General features: G+C 53.4%; 2 protein-coding genes across 6 annotated transcripts in view; both read left to right on the top strand.

Annotated features, from left to right (window-relative positions):
- Positions 1-2,430, top strand: part of LOC122559039 (protein FAM107B) — a 213,864-nt gene extending 211,434 nt beyond the window's left edge. For all 5 annotated transcript variants that reach the window (XM_043708195.2, XM_087994362.1, XM_087994363.1 and 2 more), the window contains one exon: positions 376-2,430. In XM_043708195.2, the coding sequence (XP_043564130.1) occupies positions 376-492 (117 nt within the window). In that variant the 3' untranslated portion in view covers positions 493-2,430. The remainder of the gene's footprint in view (positions 1-375) is intronic.
- A 2,633-nt stretch (positions 2,431-5,063) lies between these two features.
- LOC122559256 (peroxisomal acyl-coenzyme A oxidase 2) overlaps positions 5,064-15,883 on the top strand; it is a 37,545-nt gene continuing 26,725 nt past the window's right edge. Inside the window, exons 1-4 of the mRNA XM_087994359.1 lie at positions 5,064-5,249; positions 12,167-12,329; positions 14,833-14,987; positions 15,636-15,743. Of these exons, the coding sequence (XP_087850485.1) occupies positions 5,087-5,249; positions 12,167-12,329; positions 14,833-14,987; positions 15,636-15,743 (589 nt within the window). The 5' untranslated portion in view covers positions 5,064-5,086. The remainder of the gene's footprint in view (positions 5,250-12,166; positions 12,330-14,832; positions 14,988-15,635; positions 15,744-15,883) is intronic.

Below are 15,883 nucleotides of genomic sequence, written 5' to 3'. Positions count from 1 at the left end.
TGCTTGCCCAACTTGGTTGCTGGTCTCCCTATGTTGTTGCTGAAACTGCTTCATGGCACAGCACCTTTACAACATTTAAAAAATGTTATTGTAAGGGGTAGAAATAAACTTTGTAATTGTTATGGAATTTGAGATGGGATGAATGGGATTTGTAAAGAAAGCTTTACAATCTTCTGAATAGCAATAGGATAATTCTGTAAATCCTTGATGATCAGTGAGTACTAAATCAAAAAGAGAAAGTCATTAATCTAATATGTTACGTAGGGACCTGATCAAATGCTTCACAACATCTGTGGGTCACTTGTAGCAAGTTCAAGTCAAAATCTATTCAAGGACCTATTATAATATTTACATGTTGTAAATGTTGTCTTGCAGTTGGAACGAGAACAAGAGAGGAGTGGAGAGGAACAAGAGAATGCTCCTGAATTTATCAAAGTCAAAGAAAATTTACGGAAAACCTCCACTTTCAGTACAGAACAGAAAGCTGGTTAATGCTGCGCCTTCCTGCCTCAACTGAATTTAACTGGTTGGTTAAACTTGGCACCAGTTCTACTTGACTGATTTGCTATGCGATCATTGTAGAGTTCATTTAATGTTCTTGTCTTACTTCAGAGAATAATGAAATATGAAATGTTTATTCTGCTGCGAATGGATGGCCAGCCTTTTTGGATATAAAGAATGTTGTTTCTATTGACTCACCAAATCTGGTTATTTGGTGAACACACTAGAGTACTGTCTATGGTGAAGATAGCAGTTTGAAGAAAGACAAACAGTTAGGGTCCACTGACACTGGATGAAGCTGGAAGGTGATATGCTAAAGCAGAGTTTGAGTGATGCATCAACATTATAAATCCATTACACACTGCTAAAACTGATGATATGATCTGCATTGAGTTAATTATGTTCTCGCAAACATTGCATAATTTTTATGCAAAGGTCCTTCCATCTAAATAACATCAACTGAATTTTTGCAGTAGTGATTCTTAACTGTTTAATGAGAACATAATAGAGTGTTCCCTTTGACAGGATGGCATGGTGAGACATATTACAATATTGGGTTTTGTATCATCAAAACAAGTTTTTTGTGCCTGCATTTGACCAGATTTTAAATGACTCATGTGTCTTGGTTTCTTGATACAATTATATTTGAATTAAAAGGTTGTGACTAGAAGATTACATCATTGTAAATGCTGCATATATATTTTACTATTAATCTTGAGTTCCTGATCAACAGTAAGGTAAATGATAGATAGTAGTATTTTATGGATAAATCCTTGTATAGATACACACATATACAGCCTTCAGCTAAATTCACAAGAATCTGCCGGGAAGATTCAGAGCTGTAAGCTGCTGATTTTTAGCAATTGAATTTAGATAAAAGAACACCTTGTATTTTGGAAATATATACCATGTTTCTCAGTGGGATAATTGTCTATACACATGGGTTGAGTAATGACTGGGGTCTGCACAATTATAACTTTTACAGCAAACAGAGTAACAATTGACCTAAACACTTTAGAAATCTGTACGTATCTTCCAGACAATATTTTAAATTCTATACTAATTTTATTAAGACATTACTGTAGTAAATTATTAGCTTGGTACTTTTCTTTAATGCTTCATTACTTTATTCAGTCTTCAGAAATCATGAAAAGTAGCCTGACAGAATGTGTAGAATTTCATGGACATAGCACAAAAAATAAAGTGACTATTGGTTTAAGGTCAAACTTATTTTTTTAAGAAGTGCTCATGTGGTTAATTGGTGCAGTATTTTTATGTTTCATGTTATTTCTCATATATTTCACAATACTAATATATAAGTTTTGGTATTTAGTCTTGAGGTCATGGATACAATGCTTACTGTAAAAAAAACCTTAATTGGTTATGAATGTAACTCTGAAATCACTTAAAAGTATATTTGAATTTGGGCTGCTGTTAGCTTTGCTCTCTGTGTATTAGATTCACAGTATATAAATTTGAAATGTTTTCTTGCATTTTACTTGAACACGGTTGTGAAAAAGTACAGTTTGGCTAACACTGTTTAAATGACAGTTAGTATTGTTTATAATGGTAACAGTTATCTGTATATGTTTGCAAATATTGCCTTTGAGGTGTTACTGAATAGGTATTGACTGTTGGGTAAGTTTTATACCTATCACATCACTACACTAAACCATAGTCTGATAAAATATATCAAGCAGCACTAATTATGGAATGGAGTTTATTTTTCTCACTGCTCCTTTTTTGGGGATTTATTACTTTTCTGTGTATAAAATGTGTATCAAATTCACGTCGCCATGAATGTGATTATAGTTACTCAGTTCAATTAATAATTACAGGAAGAAAACTGTTATATTCAGCTGTACTGACACCATATCTGTTTGTGTCATTGTACCTTATAACTTTGAAATAAAATAGATGCTTATTTTACTTTGTGGAAACTAATGGTTTAATTAGGTTTATATTTTTTGCTTCAAGAATTGCAATTACCATAATACTACAATATTTTATACATTCCAAATAAATTGTTACTTCTACTTACAGACAACTATTGGCATTTTACAAGACTTAGAACTGAGGAAGAAGATTTTCCATCACAGGCACCCAATCGTGACCTAATTTGGTTTAGATTGACCTATCAACGAATTAATTACATTTTGAAATGTAATCATTGTTCATGCTGTAGCCAGGATACACGTAGCAAGATACCAAAAACAGCAAATGACCAACGAATCAATCATGAAGGACTCTGTTCTACCAAGTGACATGAGAGCATTTACATTGCCCTAAAGAGGCAGTCAGTGTATTGCTTTAACATCTTAACTAATAGAAGGGTCCTTGATAATGCAGAATTCCCTCCAGAATGAAGTATTATTATGTATTGAAATCTGACTAAGATGATACTTGTTTGTACATTTCAAAGCAATATGTCTTATCATTCAGTTTATATAATTTTGTTGCCAAGTGAGCTAAACTCTTAATTCCATTAATATACTTACATCTAACATATTCAAGATTCAAGAACATGAATGTTTATATATCATAAAATACTTCAAAGTAGATGCAATTTTTTTTAACAATCTTCGGTGCATTTCTTTTTACTTAGCAGTTTTCCATGGACTTCGAGTAATTTCTATCTGCTGGTGTTGAATTACATAAATATAAGTTGTCTGGAAGATCCTCAAGACTAACCAGAGTTAACAGTGTGGAAGCTGGAAGATAATCCATGGCGAATGTTTTAATTATAAGACACCAGGGTAAAGTCCAAAGGATTTTATTTGAAATTGCAAGCTTTCAGAGCGCTGTTCCTTCCTCAGGCATGGTATGATAGGGAGGTACTAGACAGTATTTAAAGCAAGACTTTAACAACTTTAAAACTAGCTGCCCTTGTTGAATCCTTTAATCAGTTAGGAGATAGCCTGCTGATTAAAATTCAAAATCCAGATACCTTTAAAGTCTTTGTCCCTAGATAATTAGAGCTGCTGGGCTGGACATGGTGCTATACCCGTGGGATGCACACCCAGATACACACCGATTGTGCCTGGAGGACCATCAACTCGGTGAAAGATGCTCTTTGGTCAGCCTGAAACTTGGTCTTTGACCGAGTGTTGGGGCTGACATATTCCAAGGTCCAAGACTACATGCTAAGAGACAAACTAAGGGGCCGGCATGGTGGCACAGTGTTTCGCACTGCTGCCTCACAGCACCAGAGACCTGGGTTCAATTCCCACCTCAGGCAACTGTCTGTGTGGAGTTTGCACATTCTCCCCGTGTCTGTGTGGGTTTCTTCCGGGTGCTCCGGTTTCCTCCCACAATTGAAAAAATGTGCAGGTTAGGTGAATTGGCCATGCTAAATTGCCCATAGTGTTAGGTGAAGCGGTAAATGTAGGGGAATGGGTCTGGGTGCATTTCTTTTTACATGCCCGTTTCCACACTGTAAGTAATCTAATCTAATCTAAGGTTTTAGACAATTGCTGCGAAAGTTCAGTGGGGAAAGACCACTGTATGAGGTCTCCCTGCTGAAGTTAAATGGGGGTCCTCCACGTGTCCTCCAATCTTCAGGTCAGCGTCCTCGAAGGCGAACTTTGAGATATGCGACAACGCAAAATCATCGAGCAGAAGCTGACAGCAAAGTTCCATACCCATGAAGATAGTCTCAACCGTGATCTTGGATTCATGTCACACTACAGGTAACCCCGCCATACTATATACTCTGGTAAAAACAATGACTGCAGATGCTAGAAACCAGATTCTGGATCTGTGGTGCTGGAAGAGCACAGCAATTCAGGCAGCATCCGACGAGCAGCAAAATCGACGTTTCGGGCAAAAGCCCTTCATTTTGCCCGAAACGTCCATTTTGCTGCTCGTCGGATGCTGCCTGAATTGCTGTGCTCTTCCAGCACCACTGATCCAGATACTATATACGCTCCTCTCTCTCATACACGCACACTTATACAGAACCTCTCCCACATACAAACACACTCACGTTCACTCGCTCTCATTCACCCATACACACACACACACACACGGAGGAATTATTTCATTCAAGATTCTTTTCGGTCAAAAAAAAAGGACCTTAGCTTAAAACATAGATTCAATTTGGGTCCCCACACCTAAAGTGCGTTGTCTAAACTAAGATATCACCCCTGGTACATTGATAAAATCTTGCTCCAGATAGCAGATTGTGATGGTGAAAACAACAAATGCTCGAGATCCCAGCGGGTCAGGCAACATGGATGGAGAGCAAGGTAACGTGTTCTGTGATTTAATACAAACAAAGAACTGCAGATGCTGAAAGTCAGAAACAGAAGTTGCTGGAAAGCTGAGCAAGTCTGGTAGTATCTGATAGAATCAGAGTTAATGATCCAGACCTGCAGTCACAACAGCGCCTGTTACCTGTTGTCTGTGTACCAGCAACTTGTCAGCTATCCCATTGGACAAAAACAGGTCGATTGGCGTTGTGTTGACCCAATCCACAGAGGGATAGGGCGGGTTGCGCCAATAGGAGGCGGTATGGGCAGGGCAGATCCCAGGAGCAGGTCATTGCCGAGCCGGGAGCTGGAGCTGGAGGTGGAGGTGGAGGAGAATGGCGGCGGTGGGGGCAGCAGCAAAGGGCCCGGACAAAGTACAGCCCGCAGATATCAATCCGGACATAGCGAGCGAGAGGACGGCTCCGGGATTCCCGCTGGAGAAGTTAGTGAACCTGTTAGATGGCGGCGCGGAGCGCACTCGGATCCGGAGAGCGGTCGGTGAGTGACAGGCGGAACGGGGGACAGTGCCCGACCCCCGGGGAGGAGGGGGAGGGGGAGAGGAGAACAGTGCCCGACCCCCGGGGGGGAGGAGAACAGTGCCCGACCCCCGGGGAGGAGGGGGGGGGGAACAGTGCCCGACCCCCGGGGAGGAGGGGGGGGGGGAACAGTGCCCGACCCCCGGGGGGGAGGAGAACAGTGCCCGACCCCCGGGGGGGGGGGGACAGTGCCCGACCCCCGGGGAGGAGGGGGAGGGGGAGAGGAGAACAGTGCCCGACCCCCGGGGGGGAGGAGAACAGTGCCCGACCCCCGGGGAGGAGGGGGGGGGGGAACAGTGCCCGACCCCCGGGGAGGAGGGGGGGGGGGAACAGTGCCCGACCCCCGGGGGGGAGGAGAACAGTGCCCGACCCCCGGGGGGGGGGACAGTGCCCGACCCCCGGGGAGGAGGGGGAGGGGGGGAGAGAACAGTGCCCGACCCCCGGGGAGGAGGTGGGGGGGAGAGAACAGTGCCCGACCCCCGGGGAGGAGGAGGTGGGGGGGAGAGAACAGTGCCCGACCCCCGGGGAGGAGGTGGGGTGGGGGGGGGGAGGAGAACAGTGCGTGACCCCCGGGGAGGAGGAGGTGGGGGGGAGAGAACAGTGCCCGACCCCCGGGGAGGAGGAGGTGGGGGGGAGAGAACAGTGCCCGACCCCCGGGGAGGAGGTGGTGGGGGGGGAGAGAACAGTGCCCGACCCCCGGGGGGGGGGGACAGTGCCCGACCCCCGGGGAGGAGGGGAGAGAACAGTGCCCGACCCCCGGGGAGGAGGTGGGGGAGGAGAGAACAGTGCCCGACCCCCGGGGAGGAGGTGGTGGGGGGGAGAGAACAGTGCCCGACCCCCGGGGAGGAGGTGGGGGGGAGAGAACAGTGCCCGACCCCCGGGGAGGAGGAGGTGGGGGGGAGAGAACAGTGCCCGACCCCCGGGGAGGAGGTGGGGTGGGGGGGGGGAGGAGAACAGTGCGTGACCCCCGGGGAGGAGGAGGTGGGGGGGAGAGAACAGTGCCCGACCCCCGGGGAGGAGGAGGTGGGGGGGAGAGAACAGTGCCCGACCCCCGGGGAGGAGGTGGTGGGGGGGGAGAGAACAGTGCCCGACCCCCGGGGAGGAGGAGGTGGGGGGGAGAGAACAGTGCCCGACCCCCGGGGAGGAGGTGGGGTGGGGTGGGGGGGGGGAGGAGAACAGTGCGTGACCCCCGGGGAGGAGAACAGTGCCCGACCCCCGGGGAGGAGGTGGGGTGGGGGGGGGGGGGAGGAGAACAGTGCCTGACCCCCGGGGAGGAGAACAGTGCCCGACCCCCGGGGAGGAGGTGGGGGGGAGAACAGTGCCCGACCCCTGGGAGGGGGGGGGGGGGGGGAGAACAGTGCCCGACCCCCGGGGAGGAGGTGGGGGGGCGGGAGGAGAACAGTGTCCTACCCCCGAGGAGGAGGTGGGGGGGGGGGGGAGAACAGTGCCCGACCCCCGGGGAGGAGGTGGTGGGGGGGGAGAGAACAGTGCCCGACCCCCGGGGAGGAGGTGGGGGGGAGAGAACAGTGCCCGACCCCCGGGGAGGAGGTGGGGGGGAGAGAACAGTGCCCGACCCCCGGGGAGGAGGAGGTGGGGGGGAGAGAACAGTGCCCGACCCCTGGGGGGGGGGGAAGAACAGTGCCCGACCCCCGGGGAGGAGGTGGTGGGGGGGGAGAGAACAGTGCCCGACCCCCGGGGAGGGGGGGGGGGAGAGAGGGGAGGAGAACAGTGCCCGACCCCTGGGGAGGAGGTGGTGGGGGGGGGAGAGAACAGTGCCCGACCCCCGGGGAGGAGGAGGTGGGGGGGAGAGAACAGTGCCCGACCCCTGGGAGGGGGGGGGGGGGGGAGAACAGTGCCCGACCCCCGGTGAGGGGGTGGGGGGGGGGGGGGGGGGGGAGAACAGTGCCCGAGCCCCGGGGAGGAGGTGGGGGGGGGGGGGAGAACAGTGCCCGAGCCCCGGGGAGGAGGTGGGGGGGGGGGGGAGAACAGTGCCCGACCCCCGGGGAGGAGGTGGGGGGGGGGGGGGGGGGGAGGAGAACAGTGCCCGACCCCCGGGGAGGAGGTGGGGTGCGGAGGAGAACAGTGCCCGACCCCCGGGGAGGAGGTGGGGGGGGGGGAGAACAGTGTCCGACCCCCGGGGAGGAGATGTGGGGTGGGGGAGAACAGTGCCCGACCCCCGGGGAGGAGAACAGTGCCCGACCCCCGGGGAGGAGGTGGGGGGGAGGAGAGCAGTGCCCGACCCCCGGGGGGGAGGTGGGGGGGGGGGAAGAGAACAGTGCCGGACGCCCGGGGAGGAGGTGGGGGGTGGGGGGGGGGACGAGAACAGTGCCCGACGCCCGGGGAGGAGGTGGGGGGTGGGGGGCGGGAGGAGAACAGTGCCCGACCCCCGGGGAGGAGGTGGGGGGGGGGAGGAGAACAGTGCCCGACCCCCGGGGAGGAGGTGGGGGGGGGAGGAGAACAGTGCCCGACCCCCGGGGAGGAGGTGGGGGGGAGAGGAGAACAGTGCCCGACCCCCGGGGAGGAGGTGGGGGGGGGGGAGGAGAACAGTGCCCGACCCCCGGGGGGAGGTGGGAGGGGGGGAGGAGAACAGTGCCCGACCCTCGGGGAGGAGGTGGGGGGTGGGGGGGGGAGGAGAACAGTGCCCGACCCCCGGGGAGGAGGTGGGAGGGGGGGAGGAGAACAGTGCCCGACCCTCGGGGAGGAGGTGGGGGGTGGGGGGGGGGGAGGAGAACAGTGCCCGACCCCCGGGGAGGAGGTGGGGGGGGAGGAGAACAGTGCCCGACCCCCGGGGAGGAGGTGGGGGGGGGGGAGGAGAACAGTGCCCGACCCCCGGAGAGGAGGTGGGGGGGGGGGGGGGGAGGAGAACAGTGCCTGACCCCCGGGGAGGAGGTGGGGGGGGGGGGAGGAGAACAGTGCCCGACGTCGGGGGAGGGGGGGTGGAGGAGAACAGTGCCTGACCCCGGGGGAAGAGGGGAACAGTGCCTGACCCCGGGGGGAGGTGGGGGGGGGGGGGAGGAGAACAGTGCCCGACCCCCGGGGAGGAGGTGGGGGGGGGGGGGGGAGGAGAACAGTGCCCGACCCCCGGGGAGGAGGTGGGGGGGGAGGAGAACAGTGCCCGACCCCCGGGGAGGAGGTGGGGGGGGGGGAGGAGAACAGTGCCTGACCCCCGGAGAGGACGTGGGGGGGGAGGAGAACAGTGCCCGACCCCCGGGGAGGAGGTGGGGGGGGGGGGGGAGGAGAACAGTGCCCGACCCCCGGGGAGGAGGTGGGGGGGGGGGGGGGGGGAGGAGAACAGTGCCCGACCCCCGGAGAGGACGTGGGGGGGGGGGGAGGAGAACAGTGCCCGACGTCGGGGGAGGGGGGGTGGAGGAGAACAGTGCCTGACCCCGGGGGAAGAGGGGAACAGTGCCTGACCCCGGGGGGGGGGGGGGAGAGAAGAGAGGAGAACAGTGCCTGACCCCGGGGGGGGGAGAGAGCAGTGCCTGACCCCGGGGGGGGGGAGAGAGCAGTGCCTGACCCCGGGGGGGGGAGAGAGCAGTGCCTGACCCCGGGGGGGGAGAGAGCAGTGCCTGACCCTGGGGGGGGGAGAGAGCAGTGCCTGACCCCGGGGGGGGAGAGAGCAGTGCCTGACCCCCGGGGAGGAGGAGGTGGGGGGGGGAGGAGAACAGTGCCCAACGTCGGGGGAGGGGGGTGGAGGAGAACAGTGCCTGAGCCCGGTCGGGGGGGTGGGGGAAGAGAGCAGTGCCTGACCCCGGGGGGGAGAGAGCAGTGCCTGACCCCGGGGGGGAGAGAGCAGTGCCTGACCCCGGGGGAAGAGATCAGTGCCTGACCCCGGGGGGGGGGGGGGGGGGAGAGAGAGAGCAGTGCCTGACCCCGGGGGGGGGGGAAGAGAGAGAGAGCAGTGCCTGACCCGCGGGGGGGGGTGAGAGGGGAGAGAGAGAGAGCAGTGCCTGACCCTGGGGGGGGGAGGGGAGAGAGAGAGCAGTGCCTGACCCCGGGGGGGGGTGAGAGGGGAGAGAGAGAGAGCAGTGCCTGACCCCGGGGGGGGGGAGAGAGAGAGAGCAGTGCCTGACCCCGGGGTGGGGGAGAGAGAGAGAGCAGTGCCTGACTCCGGTGGGGGGGGGGGGGGGAAGAGAGAGAGCAGTGCCTGACCCGCGGGGGGGGGGGAAGAGAGCAGTGCCTGACCCGCGGGGGGGGGTGAGAGGGGAGAGAGAGAGAGCAGTGCCTGACCCTGGGGGGGGGAGGGGAGAGAGAGAGCAGTGCCTGACCCGCGGCGGGGGGAGAGAGGGGAGAGAGAGAGAGAGCAGTGCCTGACCCCGGGGGGGGGGGAAGAGAGAGAGAGCAGTGCCTGACCCCGGGGGGGGGGAAGAGAGAGAGAGCAGTGCCTGACCCCGGGGTGGGGGAGAGAGAGAGCAGTGCCTGACCCCGGGGTGGGGGAGAGAGAGAGCAGTGCCTGACCCCGGGGTGGGGGAGAGAGAGAGCAGTGCCTGACCCCGGTGGGGGGAAGAGAGCAGTGCCTGACCCGCGGGGGGGGGAGGAGAGCAGTGCCCTGACCCCGGGGGCGAGGGGGAGGAGAATAGTGCCTGACCCCGGGGGAGGAGGTGTGGGGGGGGGCGAGGGGGAGGAGAACAGTGCCCGACCCCTGGGGAGGAGGTGGTGGGGGGGGAGAGAACAGTGCCCGACCCCCGGGGAGGAGGTGGGGGGGGAGAGAGGGGAGGAGAACAGTGCCCGACCCCTGGGGAGGAGGTGGTGGGGGGGGAGAGAACAGTGCCCGACCCCCGGGGAGGAGGTGTGGGGGGGGGAGAGGGGAGGAGAACAGTGCCCGACCCCTGGGGAGGAGGTGGTAGGGGGGGAGAGAACAGTGCCCGACCCCCGGGGAGGAGGTGTGGGGGGGGGAGAGGGGAGGAGAACAGTGCCCGACCCCTGGGGAGGAGGTGGTAGGGGGGGAGAGAACAGTGCCCGACCCCCGGGGAGGAGGTGGGGGGGGAGAGAACAGTGCCCGACCCCCGGGGAGGAGGTGGGGGGGAGAGAACAGTGCCCGACCCCCGGGGAGGAGGAGGTGGGGGGGAGAGAACAGTGCCCGACCCCCGGGGAGGAGGTGGGTGGGGGTGGGGGGGAGAGAACAGTGCCCGACCCCTGGGAGGGGGAGAACAGTGCCCGACCCCCGGGGAGGAGGGGGGGGGGGGGAGAACAGTGCCCGACCCCCGGGGAGGAGGTGGGGGGGGGGGGGAGGAGAACAGTGCCCAACGTCGGGGGAGGGGGGTGGAGGAGAACAGTGCCTGAGCCCGGTCGGGGGGGTGGGGGAAGAGATCAGTGCCTGACCCCGGGGGGGAGAGAGCAGTGCCTGACCCCGGGGGGGGTGGGGGAAGAGATCAGTGCCTGACCCCGGGGGGGGGGGGGGAAGAGAGAGAGAGCAGTGCCTGACCCCGGGGTGGGGGAGAGAGAGAGAGCAGTGCCTGACCCGCGGGGGGGGGGGAGAGAGGGGAGAGAGAGAGAGCAGTGCCTGACGCTGGGGGGGGGAGAGAGAGAGAGCAGTGCCTGACCCCGGGGGCGGAGAGAGAGAGAGCAGTGCCTGACCCCGGGGGGGGGGGAGAGAGAGAGAGAGCAGTGCCTGACCCCGGGGGGGGGGGGAGAGAGAGAGAGAGAGCAGTGCCTGACCCCGGGGGGGGGGGGGAGAGAGAGAGAGAGCAGTGCCTGACCCCGGGGGGGGGGGGAGAGAGAGAGAGCAGTGCCTGACCCGCGGGGGGGGGAGAGAGGGGAGAGAGAGAGAGCAGTGCCTGACCCGCGGGGGGGGGGGAGAGAGGGGAGAGAGAGAGAGCAGTGCCTGACCCCGGGGGGGGGGGGGGGGGAGAGAGCAGTGCCTGACCTGCGGGGGGGGGAGAGAGAGAGAGCAGTGCCTGGCCTGCGGGGGGGGGAGAGAGAGAGAGCAGTGCCTGACCCCGGGGGGGGGGGAGAGAGAGAGAGAGCAGTGCCTGACCCCGGGGGGGGGGGGGGAGAGATAGAGAGCAGTGCCTGACCCCGGGGGGGGGAGAGAGAGAGAGCAGTGCCTGACCCCGGGGGGGGAGAGAGAGAGAGCAGTGCCTGACCCCGGGGGGGGGGGGGGGGGGAAGGGGGGAGAGAGAGCTGTGCCTGACCCCGGGGGGGGGGGAGAGAGAGAGCAGTGCCTGACCTGGGGGGGGGGGGGGGAGAGAGAGCAGTGCCTGACCCCGGGGGGAGGGGAGAGCAGTGCCTGACCCCGGGGGGGGGGGAGGAGAGCAGTGCCCTGACCCCGGGGGCGGGGGGGAGGAGAACAGTGCCTGACCCCGGGGTGGGGGGAGAGAAGGGAGACCAGTGCCGGCCCCTGGGGAGGGGGGGAGAAACAGGTGTCTGACCCTGGGGGGACAGCGCCTGACCCCGGGGTGTGAGGGGGGACAGTGCCTGACCCCGGGGGAAGGGGAACAGTCCCTGTCCGGGTTCGGGTTGTGGAGTGGGGGAGGGGAGAGGGACGATATCTGGCTGGGTTGGGGTGGGAGGGGAACAGTGCTAGGCCTTTCGCTTTAGGGACGGGTGGGGGGGTCTGTGTTTGTCATATCGGGGGAGTGGGGGTGGAGCGGTGCAGTAAGGGGTGACAGTGACTGTCGTATTGGGGCGGTAGTGGGTGATGGTGCCTGTCATATGGGAGGGGGTTGGGTGGGCTGTGGGAGGTGACAGTGTCTGTCCTGTAGGGGGTGGTGTTGGGGAGGAACAAGTTAGGAGCACAGAAGAGAATTTAATTAACAATGAAATATGAGTTGTGTTTTAGATCCTCAACTTTGATTAATTTAACATTAGTTTTGAATTGGTTCAATTTAAGTAATATTAAATGTTTTAGTTTCACATTTGCTTTCTTTCTTTTATTAGAACATGTCATTAATGGTGATACTGTCTTTGGTCGAGAAAATGAGTATTTCTTGACACCAATTGAGCAGTATGAGTTAGCTGTGAAAAGAGCAGTATGCCTGTGGCAGAAAATGAAGGAATTGGGATGGATGGATGATGGACCTGAGATGCAGTTTGCTTATAGGTATATTTTATAACCTGTTTGTAAGAGTTCCCACTCCCTCCTCAGGTATCAAACACAGTAAGAGATCTACTATCAGTTTTGTTCCAGTGATGTCCCAAGAAAGTACATGTGTGGTCTGAACTCAAGTCTTCATTTCCTTCTGTGGAAATATTCCAGTCAAACACTGCTCCACAGTATTTTAACTAGAGTCAAAAATAGACGATGCATGGAGTCAAAGGCATTTATCAACACTAAAGCATAGTTGCTATGCCATTTTGTGTCAAACTGAGAATATTGGCTGTAGTATAAATTTTGTTTTTAAGAACACTGATGCATTCACAAGCAAAATATAATTATATAAGGCATTATCTCAAATAAGATACCTTTACTGTAAAATTATCTCTTTCAAGTTACTTAAGCTCAGTCTTGTGACGTGCGTCTAAATTCTTGTTACAGTATGTTTGATTTCTATGTCCTGTTTTCTTGATTTCAGAAAACCTTTTGTGTTTGCATATCTAGCATGGTGGCATTACATCAGCTTACATCAGTTCAGAATGTAAAACAGTCTTTTTGGGTATGAATGAAACTGACTCAACTTTCTCTCCACATTTTACCAACCTTTCTACAAACCAAAAGTCACAAATCCCTGTCAAGATATTTCTAATCACTCTCTGTTCAGAGATGTTGTGACCTACCTAGGACCAGGTGGGATTTTAACTATGGCTTCTGGTCCAAAGGTAGGAGCACTACCATTGCCCTGCAAGAGCCCTCCAAAAAAAATTCCTCTTATCTCAAGTCCACAAACCTGCTTTTAACTACCAGCACCATTCACAAGGAGTTTTGAAAGTGTCCTCTTGTGGTGCAATAGTAGTATATCTAACCCTGAATTGAGAGACTTGGGTTCAAAACCCTCCTGCTCCAGAAGTGTGCAATAACATCTCTGAACAGGTTGATTGGGGGAAAAAAAGGACAAAGAGGTATGAGGGCTCTTGTAGTTCAGTGATATTGTCTTATCTCTGAGCTAGGTGGGCTGAGATCATGTTCCACCTGCTAACATCTGTGAATATGTCAAGTAGAAAAATGTCAATAAAGGCTTTTAAGGTTTACAGAATATAGCTGGATGAGTAGGTAAGGACCAAGATACTCAGTCTCCATTCATGTGCCATTCATTTGAAATACTGGAATTTCTGTGAATTGCTATTGTGCTCATCCCTGTTCTTGTGCTTGGCTTTTTACTTGAGGAAAGCATTTTTGTTATTGAGTCCTTCAGTATTTCCTTTGTCATCCATACTAGTCTCCCATTTTTCTCTCACTTGTTAGTCTGTAGTTACAAACTGTTAACAGACGTGGAAATTTTCCATCTTCCTCCTTCCTCTTTCAAAATTGTGGTCCACTTTGGTGCTCTAGCATAAACGTGATGCTAAACTCTACTGCATCTTGGTCACTATTTGCAAAACACTCATACTTAGCTGTGGGTTCAATACAACCAGGTTCATTAATTGCTTAGCCAAGCCATTCTCGCCTGGTCTGGCCGACATATGACTTCAGACCCTCAGTTTGATACTTAACTGCCTTTTCATATGGACTTGTAACTGTTCTAGTCAAGGGCACTTGGGGATGGGCTAACCCCACATATCCTGTTCATTATAGCCAGAAATCTGATTTCTCACCTCTTACTCTCATTGAAATCTTCCAAACTTACCTTGAGTAAACTGAAGATTTAATGAAATGAAGCCAGATATTAATTTTTAAGTTGTCTCATTTCATGGATTGTAAGACAGTGTCCAAAGTAATCATGGAAAGCATGAGTTCTGAAAATTTAACTCTCTCTCTCCCCCAACAGATGCTACTAGACCTGCTCAGTTTCTCCAGCATTTTTCTTTTGTTTATTTTATAATCAAACTAAGAACCCTTTCTACTCAAAAACAAATAGGGTACTTTATTCCTAAGGCGGGCTGGCTTATTTTTGCCATTATATTTCTTTCTTCTAACTTGAAACTATTGCCAGATTTCAACTCTTATTCTAAACCACAAATTTATATCTTACAGTCCTCTTTACAAAAGCAGAGGATACTTTCCAGTACAGGGCTTTGTCAGTAAGGGGGATTTGGTGAGGTGATGACATAGTAGTAACCCTACTACTAGTCACCCAAGGGCCTGGGCTCAAATTCAACTATTGTGGAATTTTAAATTGAATTTAAATCTGGAATTTAAAATTAGCCACATTAATTGTAACCACGAAACCTATGCCATAAGAATCCACCTGGTTCATTGATACCCTCTTAGGGGAAGAAATCTGCCATCCTGACCTAGTCTGGCCTACATGTGACTCCAGACCCACAGATTGATTCTTAACTGCCTTTTTTTAAAGACTGGTAACCATTGCAGTCAATGGCACTTGGGGATGGGCCGGCCCCACAACCCTTGTGAAAGAATAAAGAAAAGAAAGCCTTTAGAATGTTGAAGATGAGTTTTTCACCTCAGAATTCCAAGCTTCTGACCCTGTGCTTTCTCCTGGCTTTAGAATCATGGGAGGAAATTTGGCTTTTGGAGTCCACAACGGAGTCTTTATACCAACCATCACAGAACTGGGAACAGATGCACAAATTGCCAAGTGGGTTCCACTGGCTAAGGATTATCAAATTATTGGAACCTATGCTCAAACCGAACTAGGCCATGGTAAGAGGACAAATTGATAAGCTAATGTTTGAGCACTTTTTCCATCACAATTATATTGTACCAGTTGATTAATGCTTCATAATTTTACAGAATCAAACTCAGATAAATTAGGCTTTTAAAATTTACAAAAGTCAGCTTCTAAGTGGAATATTGGTGCTTAATGTACTATGGCCCAAATCAGAGGGAAGTGTTTCTATTGTGAACCAGACAAATAAATTCTGATCTTGGTTGTGCAACCATTCAGTCAAATTCACAATGGCTCCTTTCTGAAAATAATTTAATGACAATCAATTTTAGATCAAGTTGTAGATCAGTTTAATACTACTCTGTTCCAGTAACTGATATCTGGCTGTTTAGCAGACTTTCTTTATATAATTGAAGTAGTTGAATAGATATGCTATTTCAGTTAGGTACATATAGCAATCAGTTTAGAATATTTGTGTGATTGGAACCCCTGAACAATACTTTACTAAAGTCAATAATGCAGCCAAACCTGGCTCAAACACATCAGCTGAACCTGAGATAAGTGACAACCAGAAAGGATAGTAGTCTTTTGACGGTAAATAAATCAACTTTTCGTTTCCATCTGTAATCTCTAACTTTCCATTTATCCCGGTCTTAATCAGTATGCTTGCTGTTCATTTTAAGGCACCTATCTTCGAGGACTAGAAACAACTGCAACCTTTGATCCTTCCAACCAGGATTTCATCCTCAACACACCAAAACCATCATCAATAAAGTGGTGGCCTGGTGACTGTAAGCCTCAAAACCTTTCACTCGCTAGACTTAAAAGTCATTCATTTCTGCCTGTCACTGACCATATAGTTGCTTTGAATGAAAATGGATTTCTAACTCAAGAAAATCTATGTACATTGTACTCCAATAATTCAAGACTA

Source organism: Chiloscyllium plagiosum, unplaced genomic scaffold (assembly GCF_037043375.1).
Source record: "Chiloscyllium plagiosum isolate Xiang-an unplaced genomic scaffold, Cpla_swu_hap1 HiC_scaffold_14, whole genome shotgun sequence".
Taxonomy (NCBI): domain Eukaryota; kingdom Metazoa; phylum Chordata; class Chondrichthyes; order Orectolobiformes; family Hemiscylliidae; genus Chiloscyllium; species Chiloscyllium plagiosum.
This window is presented reverse-complemented; position numbering and strand designations above follow the sequence as displayed.